The 20,995-nt window shown below is 38.0% G+C and overlaps 1 protein-coding gene across 3 annotated transcripts in view; it reads right to left on the bottom strand.

The window, feature by feature from the left end:
* The window catches only part of myo16 (myosin XVI), a 226,132-nt gene that overhangs the window by 65,441 nt on the left and 139,696 nt on the right, over positions 1-20,995 (bottom strand). For all 3 annotated transcript variants that reach the window (XM_065292938.1, XM_065292939.1, XM_065292940.1), the window contains exons 22-27: positions 16,221-16,373; positions 13,563-13,763; positions 13,281-13,356; positions 11,807-11,979; positions 4,577-4,657; positions 1,080-1,285 (exon numbers count right to left, since the gene is read on the bottom strand). In XM_065292938.1, coding sequence (XP_065149010.1) covers positions 1,080-1,285; positions 4,577-4,657; positions 11,807-11,979; positions 13,281-13,356; positions 13,563-13,763; positions 16,221-16,373 — 890 coding nt within the window. The remainder of the gene's footprint in view (positions 1-1,079; positions 1,286-4,576; positions 4,658-11,806; positions 11,980-13,280; positions 13,357-13,562; positions 13,764-16,220; positions 16,374-20,995) is intronic.

Raw genomic sequence — 20,995 nt, 5'->3', positions numbered from 1 at the left:
AATCCAATTTCCAATCTTTCCCGCCGCACTGTCTCCTTGACGCGCTATCCCATTTCTCTTTGTTCCAGTCAAGAAGAGCTGAGTTGAGCTGAGATCAGGGTGACCCATCGGAGAACACTTCATACTTTTTAAAACTACCCTATTATAATCCCATCACTAAAAGTGGGCTCACAAAATACGGCGTTCATCGAGGCCCATAACCGTTAATCAGAGTGTGAGAGCAATGTCACACTCAACACACACACACACACACACACTTACACAGTATACAGTTTTGCATCACTTGGGCTGAACTCAAAGCCCATCATGAGCTCATAGTGCAGACATCTAGAGTCAGGCCGACATATATCAGCATCTGAGACCAAGTGCACTTACTATATATTTCCCCTGGAAAGACACTTTACCTCGTTTGACCCGGCTGCTTAAATGGATTAGAACATTGAAACACAGCGTGCTGCTTAGCAGAAATAAACATAATATACGACTCCACAGATGGCTTGAAATCATCCTGTGTTGTTTTACAGCATTTACACTGTACTCATGGGTAAGTTACTCAGGATTGACAGTATATGAAATCAGAGACTTGGTAAAGTCAGGGGTTATGTTGCATCATGATACTATGAATCTGTAGCTAAATTCGCATAGCAATACACTGACAACACAAAGTCATGGGTTCAACCACAGGGAAAACATCATCTAATGATAAAAGCATCTGCCAAATGCATAAAAATAAATGTAATCTACTAGTTCAGATGGGAATAGTGTGGTGGAAGGTTTTAAAGGAGATGGTTACAGACCCATACCCCCGGTTTCACATACAAGGCTTAAGGCTATAGACTAAAATACAGCTTTCTCAACTGAAACAGATTTAAAAATGCTAGTGCAATTGATTTGTCTTAAGATACACACCAATACCGTATGGCATACGTTAGGTTAGTCTTAACTTAACTAAGGCCTAGTCCTGGCTTTAGCTAAGCCTTGTCGGTGAAACCGGGCCATAAATGTAATCTACATTGGATTTGTGATTTATAATCCAGTTCTGGAATGTGCCATATAATCTTGTGAAAGTTTGATCTTACCTGCTGAGAAAGCTAGTGAAAGACAGTCGGACCGGGTATCCATAGCGGATCATGCGAACCATCTCCAGAACCCCCACATACTGGAGCTGAGAGGAAACGTGGAAGCTGTCAAAGACGTCAGGCTTTCCGACGCTGTTGGGCCTCACGCACTGAACAAAATGAGGCGTACATGCTTGTAGTTTACTGGTGATCTCAGATAGAGAGTTCTGGAATGAGAGACAGGCAGAATAAGACGGGTGAGATGTGTGGGTAAAACTGTTGTATATACAGTTTCAGAAGTAATAACATAAACAAATGCTTTCTTGGAAACAACGTCACTTCTAGTAAACCCTGCAAAGAATCAATAACACTAGTCCTTTTAAAGGTGCAGTGTGTAAATTTTAGCGGCATCTAGTGCTGAGGTTGCAAATTGCAACCAACGGCTCAGTCCATGGCTCTTCTGAAACGCATACAGAAGTTACGGTAGCCGTCACAGGACAACCAAGTAAACAAAGTTTGTCCGTTAAGGGCATTTGTAGAAACATGGCAGCACAAAATGGCGACTTCCATGTAAGGGGACCCTCGGTGTATTTAGATAAAAATGTCTCATTCTAAGGTAATAAAAACATAATGGTACATTATGAAAGGTCTTTATGCACCACTAATAATATAGTTATTTATATTAGATTGTATTTCGGTCAAGGGATCCTTTTAAAAGTTACACAATGCACCTTTAAAGTTAAATGATAACAAGCAAAATAAACTACAAGTACATTACTGTAGGTAAAATCATAGCTAAAGCGTTTACTACACTGAGCTAACATTATTGTGTAAAATGTGTACTATTATAATGTGTATACATTTTTACATAATGGTGAGCCATAATCATCATCTCCCCTTGTCTTTAGAAATCAAAAGTTGACATTTTTTCTTTAGTAGAACAATAAAGAAGATATTTTATAAAAAATAATACGTTTCTGCCACTTAAAGGGCTCAAAAAGCAGATATATCCAATAGAAAAGTAATCCTCAGGACTCCTGGTGACATACTGACATCTTGTGAAGCCAATCAATTAGTTTTTGCCAAAAATTGAACGTTATTTACAACATTATTTGTGTAAAGCACATTTCTGTATTTCCTTTCTGTGTATGTATTAGGGATGGGCACGAGTACTAGATTGCTCGAGTACTCAAACAGGGCATTGAAGACCAATCATGAAAACGTTGATCGGGTGGGTTTATTTATTTATGTGGTTTTGGCAGCATTTGGAAGTTTGGTTAGCGTTACAAGTGCCTGTGGAAGTAAAAGCTGGGTGTGTGTTTGAAGTCGCGCAGACCCACGTGCGACATTGGTACCGTGCATGATTTAAAAGCAAACAGTGAGTCCGCTCCCAAAAGGGCAACCCTGCCGATCCGCACAACGCTGTGAAGCCAAACACACCTTAGGCACTATGAGTTAAAAGGATGCTGTGATTTTCGGGTTCACTTCGGTAAGACAAAATGTTTATCTATAAAGTGTGCTTTACCCTCCTGCTCTATAGGTGGCAGTAAGAGGCTGGTTTGCCAACCACCACCAAACACCATAAGAAGAAGATCGGACTCATGTTTGGCAGAGGCTCTGCAGTAAATAATGTCATTAAATATTAATAATGTTAATAATGTTCAATTTCTTGCAAAAAACAATTGATTGTCTTCACAAGATCACCAGAAGTAATGGGGATTACTCTTTTATTGGATGTATCGGCTTTTAGAACTCTCAAAAGTGGCGGAAACCATTTACTTGCATTATATGACTAACAAAGCACCGGGGTTTCTGCAAAATATCTTCTTTATTGTTCTACTAAAGAAAAAAATGTCACCAACATATGGGATGGCCAGTTTTCGGGTAACCTATCCATTTAACTCTTTCCCGCTGAAATACGGATTGCTGGAAAAACTCGTCATTGGCAGGGAAACGTTTTCTCTTAATTGACGAGTTAACTCGTCAATGGCGGGGAAAAAGTTAATGCTTTTTTATGAGTGAGCTATTCCTTCAAATGTGGTAATTAACTCTTAAAAAGGCTGACAGTTGAGAGCATTATAAAAATGAGGCCAATAAAATCCTTTCAACGCAGATTTTTATATGGTTTTGCTTTTGAGACACAGACATAAAAAGTCTGACAGTGTACTCATGATGTCATAGCACAGAAAGAGCTCATGGGCCTGAGTCAGCACGACCGCCAATGTGCATGTTATCATCACATGACATTTCTCCTGACGCCAGCCAATAAAAAAAAGACACGGAGACGTGATGACGGGCGGTAACAGACACAAGCAGCTATTCAGAGGACTAATCTGAAAAAGCTGCCAATTACAACCGTTCCATCTTTCCGTGAGGGCAAACACTAATGAAAGACACATTAGGACCCGATGTTATTTATTATTGTTGAGGATTTCTCTTTTCCTCTGCCGCTCTCTTCTGGGATCTATTCAGGCGTGGATAAATAATGTTTGTGTTTGTGCGTACGTTGGGCATTGAATGTCCTTTATTATGTAATCAGCTTCATGCCCAGCACAGAGGGGAGAGATTAGAGAGGAACACTGTGTGCCTTTTCCATAAACTCTCACAGTACTCTTTCCATCTTCTCGAGCAAACACAGAAACAGGGTCTTAAATTAGGACGTGATGCAGGCGTGAGGTACACATACAGTACGGCACATATGTGCAGCTGCATGCCTCTGCGATAAGAAAGAGGTCATAATGACAGCAGCATCTGCATGCGAATGTGATGCTGTATTATGAGGTGGTTGTGCTGCAAAGAGCTCTTCACTTTGGTAGAAGGGAAGCCGTGTGGTGGAGGGAGACTTATGTTGACATATGCAGGGATTGCAAATGAGAACAAGTTCTTCTACATAACCAATTTCATTAAAAGATAAAAAAGAAACTTGAAGGAACTACACTAAATGCATTTTTATGTTTTAAATCCCTCAAAAGTACAGGCTGAACACTGTACCGAAATAGTTTGCACCTCAGCAAATACTCTTTTAGACGAGTTTAAACTTTTTTCAGTCTGAATTGAGTGTGATTTACTCTAAAATGTTTTTGCACTTAATATTTTAAGTTTAATCAACTTGAATTTACAATTTTAACTTTCTTGACTAGTGAAGAGTTGCTATAAATTATAAAAATAAAGTTGAATTAGCTTAAGTTAATTAAACTTTTTTTATAGTTTATAGCAACTCCTCACTAGTCAGGAAAGTTATAAATTAATTGTAATTTCAAATTGAATCAACTTAAAAATGTAAGTCTAGAATTAAAAATTTCAGCTAAAACAATAACTTTTATAATAATTTTCACAACGTTTTCATGGCAGGTCTATGATGGTTTGTCGCTGGGCAACTTTTAGTGCTGTTAATCTCCAGGTATTTATTAAAACCCATAGCTGATGCAAATAGGACAATGACATCAGAACATCTTTTGGGTTGGGTCGGGTCAGGTCAGGATTTAGTGCAGGGGTTGTTCTCATATGACTCTACTCACCCTGAGCTGAACTGCCACAGTAACCGGTCCACAACGCTCCAGCTTCTGCAGGAAGGACGTTGCTCCCTTCTTCTTCAAGAGCTGTAAAAGCCACCAAAAGACACTGATTCAAGCATTTTCTTAAATTTGCCTTGTTTACTATGACTTTGAATGGTTTCGATTGTTTTTGAAGGGGCGTGTCCAGTTAATACCTTGTTGCATAGGTGCCTTTGAAGTGCCCTACGACCTAAGTGCCCTTTTTTTTAGATCATTTTTTGTAAATCCATTATTTTAAACCACAGATATTATATAAACCTGCATCATACGTTTGTCTGTTATTACTGTGAATGGCAACAGCTGTTAAAACAGCACTGGTCAATAACACACAAATTTCATTGCACAGATAGCAAAACGGCAATAAGGTCAGCAATTCAACTTTGTGGGCAGTATGAAAAAGTGGAGAATGCAAAGGATGATATGTGCTGTACACGTGCCTATTCGTATCCCCATCTTTTAAAGATGCCGTTGGCATAGCAACTGATTTTACAAGAGCTATGAATGAATCACAAACCACACAGACAGAAGTGAATTTGATGAAAATGATTCAGATGTGCCTGTGTGGGTCATAACACAAAACTGAACCCTCTTACTGGTTATCTTCATTATGTTCTTTAATTCATCTTTGAATTGTAGACATGCCATTTGAGGAAATTGAGTTGAGATGGTTTAATGGATCCAGGTCACTAGTTAATTTTCTGCCTTTTGTGTTAAAGGCGACTCAGGAGCTGGCAAGTTACAGAGATCATAGTTCAGATATAGTATCAATAACACTGAAGGGAGGCTGTTCAGGAAACTGAAGTCACTCTGGATTACAGTGACAGATCATAGCATTTTAATTTTTCACTTTATGTCTGGTTCAAGGATTGCATCTCTCTTACTTGTACTCACATACAGTACACACACTGGGTAAACTTGGGTGAACTTAGAAGAACCAAGAGATTCAATAAATCAAAGATTTGGGGCCCTATCATACACCCGGCAAAATGTAGCGCACTGAGCGATGCAAGTGTCTTTTGCTAGCTTATACCCGGTACAATTATAATTTTTTAACGTTTAGCGCCATGTTGTTTAAATGCATTTGCGCCCAATTTTGCGTCCATAGGAGTTCTGGTCTGAAAACGTGGCGTGTTCAGGCGCATTGTTGGTGCGTTGCTATTTTGAGGCAACTAAAATAGATTATGCCATTGACCAACTAAAACCTGCTCTAAAGTCAATGGCGCAATATTGTTTTTGTTATTTACTGAGCCCGTTACTAATATATGTGCCTATGAACGGGACGACAATGTGTGTTTGCTTATCACACACATGGATGTAGGGCTGAAACGATTCATCGAGTTACTCGATTAACTCGATTCAAAAAATTCCTCGAGACAAAAGTTCTGCCTCGAAGCCTCGTTATATTCCTATAACGCGCACTACATGCGCCGAGAACTGATTCACACGGACCGTCGTTCAATGTTCAGGAAGCACATCATAGCGCGTGATACATTTTGAATTTGGTTGGCGTGATGGCGGAGAGTAAATATGTCCATAAACGGCAGAGAGAGAATGTCTAAAGTTTGGGATCATTACATTATCATTACATTACATTCAGCATCTTAATAAATATTAATAAATTAAAGTGCACTGCTTAATTGTTGGCACTGGCACTTATAAACACTAAATGGGTAAAAATTAAAATAAATAGGCTTATTTTTTGGAGCCAAATGTCAATACCTCTGTTTAAAAGCCAAATGTTTGAACATTTTACAGCCATGTCATTTTCGTTATGCATTATTTGTGTTGGTTGTTTAAAAACACACACAAAATTTTTATCCGATTACTCGATTAATCGATCGATTCAGTGCTAGATAAATGAATTACAAAAAGAATCGATAGCTGCAGTCCTACATGGATGCGCACAAACGCTTTTAAATATGAAAAATTAAAGGATTAAAATGTAAAAGATTATTATTGAGTCTCTTGGACATAAATGATGATCGATTATGAGACATTAGAAAGCTTAAAGAGCTGCTTTACCTGTAACCTGGTAAGTATTAATTTATTTTGCTTCAAACAAATGCAAATATTGCATCTACTTTGAAATACTTTTTTAACATGCCACCGATTTATTGTACATGATGACTTTGTAACTCTGGATATGACGAGATGAAAACCCTTTTAAGTAATGCTTTCAAAACGCTGTCCGAGTGCTGAAACGTCTCCACACATTTGTAAATTCTTTATCTTTTGTTTGTTATAAAGTATTTTTACAGTACAAACCTTTTCTGGCATATTTGTAAATTATTCTTTGAGATTACACATCATGTAGGCTGTCCATACATTTTACAGCAATTAAAAGCCTGCAAATTTTACTTCCATGACTGAAAGAAAGCGACTTTTAAAAGGTTTTAATACAAAAATAACAAAAGAACCATTTCAATACAAATAAAAAATAATAATAATATCAATCTTAAACTGGTGGTCTCAGTTTAGTTTTTCAGTTTACAAATTCCGCCATCTAAATAGGAAATCGGCATGGCGCCAGCGCAACTGTCTTTTAAATGGGATGAGAGGTAACTGTGCATTCAGACCGCCACCGGCGAAAGCGTCAATAAAAGCTCTGGCTGCCCTGACAACGACGCTAAAGAAAAGTTGTAGTGGACGCTCTGACGCTCGAATGCATTCTCTGAACTCCTCTCAGGCGGAGGTTTACGCCTTCCGATTGGTTGCCGGTGAACATTTCCGCCTTCCGATTGGTTGCCGCAGAACCGCGTCATATCTCATTACCATAAAGTTGAGCTGATTTCAACTCTCCTCGACGCTCCCGCTGTACATGACGCGCCGCGCCGCTGTTCGCCGGAGCTCGCCGCCGGCTTTCATTGAAAATGAATGACTTCCGGCCACTTTGACGCTCTCGCCGGTGGCGGTCTGAATGCACAGTAAGACTCTCATTGGTTTATTGCACGTTATGCCCAAAACAGACCGATTACTCATTACGAGAATAGGAACAACCGTTTTAGACTGTGCGCTTGGTGCACAAACCATTTTTCCCGTCTTTAAATTAGCAAAAGTTAAATTGGACAAGGCCGTGTACTGTAGACCATGCCCCTTGCACTTTAGACAATGCGCTTAGATCGTTAATATAGGGCCCAAAGTGTCTTGTATTTACAACTATCAAATAGTTTGGGGCGACAAACACATTTAAAGGACAAGTTCGGTATTTTACACTTAAAGCCCTGTTTTCAGATTGTTTATGGTGAAAAAGAACGGTTTTGACTGAAATTTCGACATATGCGGCTGCCCTGAGAATTTTCGGATGTTTGTGTTTCAATACCGAACTTGTCCTTTAAGTAGATGGTTCATTTAGTAACTTCTCTTCCTCTTTATTGCTGAGTAGAAGATCTTACCATACAAAAAAGTATTGTGATGGTATGAGAGTTTAATAATGGTAATGGAATGGTAAACAAATTAAGTTAAACAATTTCAACTTGTTTTCATAAGTTATGTCAACTTATTGCAGGTCAAAACGTAAAATAGTAGGTTGAATTGACTTGCAAAACCAGGTTGTCTTTAGAGAATACCACCGTATTAAGTAAGTATTTTTACTGTATTTTCATGTTTTTTTCATACCCAATAATCTGCTGGTGTTTGATGACTGCGTTTGAACTGTAATAATAGGTTTGATTGTCAATATTCAATGTCCCCTTTATTAAAACTGTTAAAATGACACCAACTGAACTGAACAGCTGTTCTTGTGCAAAAAGGCAGACGCAGATGACACGGGGCCAACACTTTGGCAAATTGGTACAAAAGAAAGTGGTCTCATTTCACACTAAACTGCTGGCTTAAATTAAATATATCTCTGGGATGCTCCGATTCCCAGAAAAAAAGCATTTCCTATGCAATGACCACAATAAGAAATTTACTCATTTTCAGTACACACAATAAAAAGACAGTGGCAAAAAACAAACAAGCTAATTTTTTTTACTTTTCTACCCGACTTTTCTCATCAAAGGTCTAACCGAATCAACTAAACCACTTTTCTGTTTCTTCTCTTCAAACCGCAGCAGAAATTTCATAATATGACTTCATATTACTGTCGCAGCCACTCTATGGGAATCAAACTAGCGCTTATGTAAGCAGGGAACTGTGGGCCTGGTCCTCATGATGTGGCTAACCAGGGGTGCCAGCGGCTCATGTTCTATGTGGCTTACATAAGAGCCTGTTAGACGACAAACACACACATGAACACACACACACACACACACATAAAATCCCTGACCTGGATATAGGCACAAGTGATGGAAAGGAGAAATGAAAAATAAGACAAAGACAGAGAAAGGCGCTGCAGGGGGAAATAAGCTTTGGTTAAAGAAGACTGATAAAATACAGAATTAAAGGGGGATCTAAAAAGCCTGGTGAGATTAAGTCCGGGTTAGAATTAATCCTAAATAAAACATTTTGCTTAAAGAAAAAATATTTAAACAATACGACACATACGGTTACCCTCAATTCTATTTACTGCACTGCAAAACATCTTACTCTCATTACTGAAATGAAATGACTCATGTTTTACTGTAGTTTGCGGTCATAAATAAAATATGCTCTGGATTTTCTTGAGTAATACTTGTGAACTGGCACTACATAACTGTATTCATCACCTAGCTGGTTCCATAAGGTTTTAGGTTTTATTCCTTTAATTATTTTTGATGCTTGATGCTTACATCAGACACATGTTTTAGTGTTGTTAAATGCATGAGCAATTCTTTATCTAATGCAATAAAAATATCATATTCGATATAAGATTAAGCTATAGTATTCATTGCAGTATTTGTTGTACTGCCTGTAAGTACAGCTGCTTACAGCATTTTTTTTCACAACAGTAAAGTTAAAAATGACAGCATTACGGCAATGAGAATCTAACACCCTTAAAAGAGAAAATTAATAAAACTTGAGTTATGGATGCATTAAAACCAGAATTCTTAAGTAAAATAATCTTAAATGTTGTGACAACATTTTTTCTTTAGGGTTCACCTAAGATTCACTTAAAACTATGTTGTTGTTTTTTTGGTGTAAAGTGAGGTAGAAAAGCAAAAACTGACAGACAATCAGTAAAATAATAATCCAAACATAAAGCCCCTGTTTTACAGACAAGGCTTAAAACTAGTCCTAGACAAAAATTCATGTTTGAGCGGTCTCAACTGAATATAATTTGCACTAACAGATCTTAAAATATGCCAGTTGATTTGTCTCAAGATACGGTCTTTTAACATCTTTTTCTAAGGCATTTTTATTAATATAACTTTAGGCCTAGCCCTGACTTTAGAAATAAAGCAGAAAAAAATTAAATGGGAAAAGAGGAGTTGGCGAATGCAGAGGAGGCAGATCTATGTGTTTTTGCCGCGCGTGGCGTGGGAAATCGGTTAAAGCCTTGTGTTTCCTATGTAGGGTGTAGCTGTGGAAAGCGGATCAATTGACCGAATGTATTTGGGGTAACGGTGCTAATTTAGGTCACTTCCCAGCACAAGCTCAATACCGTAGGCTAAAAATACAGCTGCAAGGTTTGTTCTGGCGTGTTTGTGGCCGAGTCGTGTGGTGTGAGATCGTCACTGTAACATCTATGTCATTGCAGAGGGGGAACCACATTTACACATGACAGTCACTTATCAAACAGCAAACAAAGTCAAACAGTCTAAAGACCTTTTCACACCACGTCTGATGAGATGAAACAATCCTCAGAATAAAACATTAAAGTAGACACAAAGTTATTTAGCCTAAAGGCTTGTTCACCCAATCATTTGTCATAAGTTGCATGGGTATATTTGTAGCAATAGCCCAAAATACATTGTATGGATCAAAATATCTATTTTTTATGTCAAAAATCATTAAAATATTGATTAAAGATCATGTTCCATGTAAGTTATTTTGTACATTTCCCACCGTAAATATAATCAAATGTATTTATCATTAGTAATGTGTTGCTAGATTGTAGATTTTCAAAGAGTTGTATCTCGGTCAAATATTATTCAATCCTAACAAATACATCAATGCAAAGCTTATTTATTCATATTTTAGATGTATGAATCTCAATTTCAAAATAAAGACCCTTATGATTGATTTTGTGGCCCAGGGTCACATTTGTGCAGGAGTTTGTCAATTGCATTGCAAAACAAGAAAGCATCACCTAAGCATGAAATGAAAAACATAACAAACAAAGCAGTAGCTGCGTTTCCATTACTCTATAAATTGCGTTGTGAATAAAAAATGCGGCTAATGGAAACACGTCAATTTCAGAGAAACTCTGTATACTGTACTCCCAAAGGCAATTCAGAAAAGGTTTATTTTGCAAAATTGCAATGGAAAAAGTGTTTTCGCATTTTTTTGTCACCTGATGCAAGTGAGTTAATTATAATTATTATAATTAGCGAGTTAATGACATAATTATTAGTTGACGTTGACGTAGTATGTACTAAAACCTCCCAGGCGCACAGACACGGTGTCTGCTCCCAAGTATAAGAGGCTATCCTTGCCAATAATGTTTGGATAACACTACTACATCTCTTTCGATTTAAAATAATGTACTATTACTTCCAAGAAAAACCTACACGTTGTTGTTCCTAACTATAAGAGGCTTTCATTGGCATTTGTATGTTTTGATAATACTCTTACAGTATGTCTCCTTCGGTCCAAAATAACGCCTAGTGCAAATAATGTGATATTAGTAAACCTACCAACATTAGTCGGCGTGATGTTTGGAATGACTTACTATGTTCAGTCGCATATCATCAATTAATAGAAACGCCGTCATTTCTCAATAATCTTTTGTCAACATTTAGAAAATAACGATAAAGTTTTGCACAAATCTGCAATGGAAACGAAACTACAGACAGTATACACAACATTATCTAAAAGCCTGTGCACACAAGTCCAAATAAAGAATGTGATTGTTGTGAATACACAATACAATCACACTGAATTTCAACGTTCAAAGAAATTTGTAATTTTCTGAATTGGATTTGTTGATTTGTACCATGTCTTATATTCTTTATGTATTCTATTCATTTAAATATTTTTTTTGCTTTGAAACATTGCAACATTGTAAAAACAGCCTGGAATAAGAATGTTGTATGACGTGCTTCCAGATGTTTCCCAAACAATTTGGACTTTGTCTGAACAAGCCTTCATGGTTCAACACGTGTATTCGGGCACCTTGTTAAGTTCCGCGTATTTTTTGGCGTCTCTGGCAGGAGTTAGCGTAGCACTCTTGGTAAGCATTGTGCCTTTGGGCCCACGCAGCTTCAGCCACTGGTGCTGGGGAACCAAGGATCCAGTTTGAGTCAGCTTACACTGGAACATCTGATGAATGAGCACGTTCTCACTAGCTGCACGGGGGAAGATAGAGAAAATAAACACATGGTTACACACATTTAGGGCTTAATTACGGCAGGCGCCAGAGCTAATTGTCTCCCCTCATTTACACCATCCCCCTCCCGAACCAGCGCACTAACAAAATAACAGCACCTATTCACATCTTGACGTGCGCATTTGCTAATTCAAAGTGTGTTGACCTCTGACCTGTTAAACAAGCGAGGATAAAGAGTTACATGTAGATAGGGTTTACCCTGACAAACAAGTTTCAGCAAGGAAACTATAAAGGTCACTTTGGACACATATGGATATCAAATATGTCTTAGAGCTGTTAATGAATCAGTTTGTGGTTAAACTTTGTGCAATTAATGGTTTCACTGAAGTTCATGCATTATTTTTTTTCGACAGGTTTTAGTGGTTTTATTTATTGTAAAAGTTTAGGTTTCATTTAAAGGAATAATTCAACCACATATTAAAATTCTCTCGTAATTTACCCAACTTCATTTCCATGGACTTTAACTGTACCATTAAAGGTATACACAATAGGTCCTTAGGATTTGTGGGACAGGCACAACCTAATGCATTTAGATTTTGGTATAACAATTAAAAATATATATATATTCATTAAAGAGGTCATATCATGAACGTTTTGGTAAACCATTCTCTGCAAGCATGTGAAAAAAATAGGTCTTTGAAATTTGGCTCCCCTTGTGATGTCAGAAGGGGATAATACGCCCCTTAATCTGCACTTTCCAACCATGTCACTGCCATTTAGTGCAGATATCAGCTCATTGCATTTTAAAGGACACACAAAATGACAAATTTTTGCTCACAGCTACAAAGTGACAATTTTAACATGCTATAATAAATTATTAATATGATATTTTGAGCTAGAATTTCACTTACATACTCTGGGGACACCAAAGATTTATTTTATATCTTAAAAAAATCTTGTGAAATGTTCCCTTTAAATATATACAGGTATACTTCCCCTGATACACTGTGTTACAACTTACCCGGCAATGTTAAAACAGTTACTAAGAGTTTGGTGCCATGTTTTAAACTTGTGCTATGTTTTAGGTAACAGGACTGTGACTGTAATTGAAATAAACATATGATGAATAAATTTACGCTCATCTCTCCGAAATCCAGTATCTTCCCAAAAACACATCAAAACTTTTCACAAATTCATAGATCTGCCAGTAGGATACAATTATCATCCCTGTGTAACTATGTAAAAGGTCTGTGTTACAATTTCAGTTCATAACAAATACTGTGTACAGACTGAGTCGACTATAGCACGCTTGATTCTTACATTTCATAACAAACAGGATGTTTTGGGGCAGAACATCCCTGTTTCTCTCCAGTGAGCCGGTCAGGTCATAGGTCATCTGCAATAAAGGACAAACAAACACGTGTAAGTCAAGCACTAATAAAAGCCCTCTCTCTCATCATGACATAGCGTGTTGACTCTCAGGAGAGATTCTCGGAAGACTCTGACTACGTGTTGGTGTTTGTATGTGAACTAGGGGACCCCGGCCAGGTCACATGACCAGGAACTCAGTGTGTGTGTGCGGTTAAGCTTCCCATAACCCACCTTGCTAGCGTAGTGAGTGACTGTAAACGATGGCCCCTGGTCTTTGGGTGGTGGGTTTCCATTGCCATCCTTGGTTGTGAGGGAGACCGAGTCTGTACAGGAGGAATCCAGCTGCATCTGCAGTCGCTTATAAAGGTTGATTTCACACGGCCGGGGGGACTGACTCTCCTCATCAATGATACACAGCACACCCTGAGGCTTCTGCAACACATGCAAACTTACACTGAGGCCTGAGATAATGCACCAAATAAATAAATCAACAGATTTGGAATAGTGATTTTATTATGAGGGACAAAATGCTTAGTCATCTTAAAGGACAATGTTTGCTTGGGTCTATACACATTTATTACACAGCTCGTTGGAATGCTTGATTCTTATTGGCCATGTGAAGATTTCACACACTAATAACTCAAAACTAATAGAGGGTTCCCACACATCAGTTAATTTCCTTAAGGACTAAATGTGGGGACACATTTCAAGTGAGAGCAAGGTTACATCGTGTTACCTTTTAAGATACATTGTTATTGTTCCCTTTCGAGGGAACTCGCACTGCGTCACTGCGGCGGACGCCTCCAGGGGTAAGTGCGTCTAAATGTGTATATCAAATTCAATGGTGAGGCTTAACGGCAAAGACTGGGTGACGCGGGAGCCAGGAAATATATTGCTATCTGAAATATTGCCAATGACGGCGTTACAGGGACACAGAAAGTATGGCAAGGGAGACGCAGCGTCTCGTTCCCTTCTCAGGGAACAAAAGTTAAATAGGTAACCCGAGATGTTTTAATGTGTCAAACACAACTATGCAAAAAAGCATTTTCGTATGAATCAACATTCGCATACAGAAGATATAAGCATTTAAACCAAAAATTTTAGCACGTATGCTTAAAAAGTCTAGAATTTTTATGATATTATCCTACACTACACAGGGAATAATATGGATTTTTTTTCCAGAAAACTTCTTGCATAAAATACATTCCAGCACTTTTAATGACCTGTAAATATATATATATATATATATATATATATATATATATATATATATATATATATATATATATATATATATATATATATATATTTTTTTTTTTTTTTACATCCCAGGGCCTTGAATCCCCCCCCCCCCCCAGATTCACAAATTTTCAAGGATTTTAAGGACCCGGGGGAACCCTGTAATAACACACGGTAACCCAGATATTGTAAATCCTTTTGACAGGTGCAGTTTAATATTAAAATTAAATATAAATATGTATTTTAATAACATATAAAACATTATATTTACAAATGATTAAACCGAATAGTGTGTTTGTGACATTATAGTCTTGCCTTATCTTTAAAGTGCAGCTATTTCTAACAGTTGTGAAAGCATAAAGTTTTATGAAGATATATTTTTATTTATTTTGTTTGTCATTCCATGTTGATGATTTACTGATGATGTTATTGTATAGGATTTATTCTAAAACAATTTTATGGTACTTTGTACAATATGGCTAACTCTTAGCGTTAGGGGCAGGGTTAGGTTTGGGGTTTATTATTGTCTATATTTTATAATAATCATACATATTTGTACAATTCACTTCTTACTTCACTCGTGTTTTTTTTCTAAAGGGATAAATGTTTTGGGGTATGGATTACCAATGGCAAAACCATGCACTCTAAAAATGGCTGGGTTATTTTTAGATATTGAACGGGACGCATGCTAGGTTCAAAATTTCCTGACATTGGGTTGTTGTTATGCAACCATAGGTTATAATTATCCATCGGTTGAGTTAAAACAACCCAACATTGGGTCAATTTTAACCCAGCGGTGTGTTATGCTAAATATTAACCCAGCATGGGTTAAAAATAACCCTGCCATTTTAGACTGTGGTTTTACTACAGTAACAATTGTGTAATTATGGTTTTTGTGGCAAACCCATTGTTATTTTGAGGTAACTATGGATTAACTATCGTAAACATGTTTTGTTTAACTGTCGTAAAACTGTGGTAAATTTTCTTCGGGTTCTGTATATTTCACAAGTTTATATGTCTATACTGCCTATACTTAAATGCATTTACTGTAATGTTGCTTTGCAACAATGCAAACATGTAAAAAGCGCTGTAGAAATACATTTGTTAAAATAAAAAAAATAAAACCTGAGATCAGTATACCAGAGTACTGCCACATATTGTTTCTGTAAGAAAAACCTTTTAAATGATTAGAGGCATCGATTGTGGCTACTTGTCGTACACCAACACATGTGAAGCTACTGTATTCAAAACAAATAAAATGTCAGTGTAGGAAGAGAAATTGCGGTTGTGTGCGTAAAATGCTGTGTCACTGTTTTGCCAAAGGCTGAAATCATCTGATGACTCGTAAAGCGGTCACATCTGACAAATGGCTAATAGTCATTGTGTAAAAAACAGACTTTATCACATTGTCGGGACACTTAGGGGAATTCATATGTCTGTCTGGCCTTTAAAAAAGAGACAGCGAACACATTTATTATTTAGTCAGTAAATGAAGAGACTCTGCCTAGTACCGGCCTTTACAAATTCAATAGCAGGGGTCTTTGAAAAGGATCAACAGCCTCAGGGTAGGAAAAAGCTTTCCACCTTTCTCTAGTTTTCGACCGTATCCCCCCTCCCCTCACCTCTCGGAAATCCTCTACGGCTCTGTACCTGGAAGAAGAAGTCCAGTACCGCTGGCTGGTTGCCGAGGGAGCGTATCGTCTCCATGGCAACCCCCTCCTGTAGACATTCCTGTTGCTCATACTGGAAGAGCACCTCTTGCGTGTGCTGTCTGATCCGCTCATTCACCATGTTAATGCACAACTACAAAGAGACAAACATGCAGAACGTTTAGTTAAACCTCTGCTCGGACAATGCATTGATATTTTAGTGCTGGCACTTGGCTTTATCTATTCATTTCTCATGCATTTTTATACCTGACACAATGGAAAATATTAAAGGAATAGTCCCTGTTGACTAGACCATAGTCATTTTTATTCCTACCATTTTTTTGGGTGGACTACTCCTTTTACCCTTTTTTGCCTCCAAAACACAATTTTTTTTCAAGTAAGTTGTAGTGTTTTTATCCACGTGTAACTTTAATATTTGGTATGGTCCACCTTTTGCAGCAATTACAGCATCTTTCTTGCATAGTGTCAGTATATTTTCTCACAACTTCATCAGTAATGTTACCCCATGTATTCTGAAACTCAAGCCAAAGGCTTTCCTTTGAATATACAAGTGCAGTTTGTTTTCCAACTTGCCCCAAATTTGCTTGATGGGGTCGAGGTCCAGACTTTGAGGTGGGCAGTAAAATAAATAATTTAAATCTTCTTATAATTTATGTCAATTTGGGTAATTTTCCTCTGCATATAAAGCAACGTATGGCTACTGCTAAAAACAGCAACAGGGAACGTTTCATTCAGACCTCTTCCACGAAAATGAATTTCACTCGTACATATAATGTATATTATTGGCATTCTATATACTTTCCAAACAATAGGCCCAGGACAGGTGACGCATGTTACTATGGCTTTATCGGCACGTACACACTGGGCGACTGAAACAAAGAGCTGGCATGCAGGGTGCTTACTTACGTTGAAGCTATTAACAAATGCGGCTGTTCAAAGCTTCCCATGCTAACCCCTCACACTTAACATACCTAACTGCACTCCACACATGTGAGCAGGTTTATTCCTGGAATTCATCTTAACCACCCGGTTACTTCACATTGATCATAGTGAATTATTGACTGATTTAAATCAAAAACATGACCGCAGAGACAAAAGTCGAAATCAAGAAATCCTACTGAAAGCTAAACAGCCAAAGTGTGAACTTTACTGTGATTCCACAAACAGTATAAATAAAACATTCTCAGAAATCCTTGAACGATTGTGGAAACGTTTCCGTTCTGATGGAAGAGAAAAGGTTAATTTCTTCATTTCAATAAATCTTGCTATTGATTTAGGAATAGGGAACAACTAAAAGAGCTTAGATTAGCTGTAGATGCTTTGATACAGCTGACCAAAAAAACCGTCTATCAGAGGGAAGTATATGACATGGCTGTATCAACACTGGCGACTTCCAAGTTTTATGTGGCGACGAGCACTGGATGAAGTACAAAGGAGAACGGTGGAAGTGAGAGAGAAGAAAGAAAACAATCATCTCAAGGGAACGGGTGCGCCTCATCTACTTCTCATCATGAGCTTTTAAAACACTACCGGATGCTGTATAGGGTTGCCTGACCATGTTAAGCAAACAACATAAAAGGACAATTGCAGCTGAGAAGAGGAACTTGGAGAGGCAAAATTCCATAGTGGTGAAGATGGGCTGGAGGGACCAAAAAGTAAAATAAATTACAGAATTTTGATCGTTTCTTTAATAAGTACATGTAGACAGTATCTGACTGTAAATTAAAGGAATAGTTAACCAAAAAATTATTTCATAAACCATGCAAATTCTCTCATAATTTACCCTCAAGCCATTCAAGCACAAACACTCATCTTCATATTCAGGATCTAAAATGGAGCTCCAAAAAGTGCACACATCCATCATTAACTCATTCCCCGCCAGCCATTTTTTGAAAAGTAGCCCGTCAACATTTTTTGTGATTTATATCGGTAATCACGGTATTGCCGATTAACATAAAAAAATCATCAGGAACACGTTGTTTTCCACACGTTTTCTCTTAATTGACGAGAAAACTCGTCATTGGTGGGGAAAGAGTTAAGGTCAACTTAGAATAAAGGGGCATCCACAATATGACGATAACTACTGTATATAATAACTAGCATCCACACCGTAGACTGTAAAAAAAGATGGACGACGCCCGTTCACTCTCTTCCATTGGTGAAAAGTAAAGCCGCTAGTATCCTGATACGGCGCTGACATCTTGGGTCTTCTTGAGTCTGCACAGTAGCAATTTCGGGACCAGTCCTGCGCAGTAGTGAGCAGGAAGCAAAGCTGCAAAATCAAGGCCCCGCCCTCGCTCTTGCAGAATGCCCATATCACAGCTGTCAATCATGATGTGACCCCACTGTTTTTATAGCATTAACGAACTAACTAGCCTAATAAAAACTACAGTAAATAACAGAAATCAGCTTCGGAAAAAAAGATAATTGAAGTGTAATTAAATTGTTTAGTTGGTGTCGAGTCCCATTGAATAACATGGGGAGGCGGGCTTAATGACTTATACTGGGACCAGTCACTGAGGGGCGATCGAGACGTTTTGGCTTCACTTTTCAGGGCTTGTGCGGCACGCTTGATCCACACTTACGATAATGATAACGTTATGTTACTTTTAAACACGCGCTGCAGTGTTTAAGTCACAACATGGATGTAGATGACCTGCTGTTGCTTTACGTTTTCAATGCTGAACGTCTTTCCTCCAAAATCTGACAGAAAAGGCTTGATGATCTCTCTGAAATCTGACTATGCACTGGTCGCTGGCATGCAAACTATTTATCTTGTCATCTCCCTCATATTTATAAAATATAGGTATTATATCAAAAAAGACCACTTCTCCACTGCTACCATCTCTGAAGGCATCAAAAAAGTATAGATGAAACTATATATATATATATATAGATGAACAAGGAATGCCAATGCTTTGATGGGAAACCACAGGCATCTTTCTAGTGGAGAAAAAATTATTTAAAGTTCCACCATTGAGAATCTTTATAATTCATTTTTTTTTTATGATTTCTACTAGGCTTTCTAATGTGACACATAAGCCAAAATTTTGAAGGGACCTGAGCGTCAAAAAGTAAAGTGGAATGTACACAAAAAGTGATGCTAAAGAAGGGGATACCCTGCGCATTAAAAAGTGACACCTACACGTACAAGTCAAATAAACTATGCTTTCCTGTACGCGTAGGTTTCTGTACATAAAAAATATATATATATATATATATATACGCTGGGCTTTAGCATCTTCATTAGTGACAGGAAAGCCTTGTCACAATGCTTTGTTTTTTTATGACTTGGTAGTGATGCCAACAATATCGTTTCTCATATCTTTATCATTATTTTTGTGGTGTGAACTCCGCTATTCTCTTTTGAAAACTATATACAGTAGTTAGCATTATCGTCAATGGTATGAATGGTGCTTTAATTATTATAAAAGAATGATCCATTTAGGGTGAACTATTCCTTTAACGCAAGTGCCATTATTGGTTCAACCCTAGTAAACATAACACATCAGTATCTCTATCCTTAATCACTGTCAATCTAACCTCATATGTGTTCGTGTGACCTTGAAAGGTCAAGACTGTAAATCTCTTCTTTTCACATGTGGATTAAAGGTGCATACCATTTAGGAGATGAGCCATCAACATCTAGCTGTTTCATGAGCATCGCCCAACCTGTCACACACATACGCACACATCACAAGGGGATCTCTCGAGGGATTGTGGGTAAGCACTTATCTCTTCTAACGCCAGCTCTGATTTACACCTCCTTGTCCAATGCTGTCGAGTAAGATCTAAGATGACACACACGTGTCTACCTCTCAACAGCTGTCAAGGAGGCACTACACAAACAGTGACCCTTGTCATTGCCATATATGGGGATGGTTTGGGTGTCCATTATGCTAATCTGAATTTATTTATATTGGAATGTAAGAAAGCACAAATGCATGCACCAATGCATGCACAAAAGTGAAAACACTCACAGATTGGTGAGACCTATTTTGACTATTGAGAGTTACCATGCAGAACACTTTAAATGGAAAGATCAGTCAACGGTTTACCAGCAGGATGGAGACAACCAGCTCAGACAGGAGCTGATATATATTAACCATTACATCACCATGTCCCTAATTTACCTCATACACAATCCCTATAGAGTCTAAGTCAACAATGGTATTGCTTGGTGCCAAATCCAGGCCAAACCCAACTGCGCACAAAGTCTCCTTTGTGTCTGATGCCAAGGGTTCAGCTAAGGAGAAAACACTCCCTCTGTCTCACACATCAACCTCGGTACAAAAACAGCTCACGCCGTAAACGTGGCTACTGAGGATTCTGGGTAGGGGGTGGCGAGGTGCACATGTGGCTTCTTAGCCTTCAAAAACATTCATCTCTCTTCAAAGCACAAGAAAAACACAACTCATGCTTTTGACAGCGGTTACCTTATGGCACGCCACACTTTTGATTCTGAAATGTATATATAATGCGTACGGCATGCTGAGCTACGTGTCTGGGTATGACTCCAGCCGTGGCTTCTGTCCAAAATAACAGCTCTGTGAAATACAGACACCACAAATGTACTGATGGTTTTGCAATAAGTTAAATTGCACACTCACAGACAAAAGTTTTGTTTGACCTTTTACCTCTTTGGGAAACAATTCGATCTATGGCGTTCAACTTAAAAGTTCACTTTGAACGATTTAAAATTAAGTAACGTCCACCAGTCTTGTTCAAAGCGAGACATCATTATGGTGGAGAAGG

The sequence above is a fragment of the Paramisgurnus dabryanus genome, chromosome 15 (assembly GCF_030506205.2).
Source record: "Paramisgurnus dabryanus chromosome 15, PD_genome_1.1, whole genome shotgun sequence".
Taxonomy (NCBI): Eukaryota; Metazoa; Chordata; class Actinopteri; order Cypriniformes; family Cobitidae; genus Paramisgurnus; species Paramisgurnus dabryanus.
This window is presented reverse-complemented; position numbering and strand designations above follow the sequence as displayed.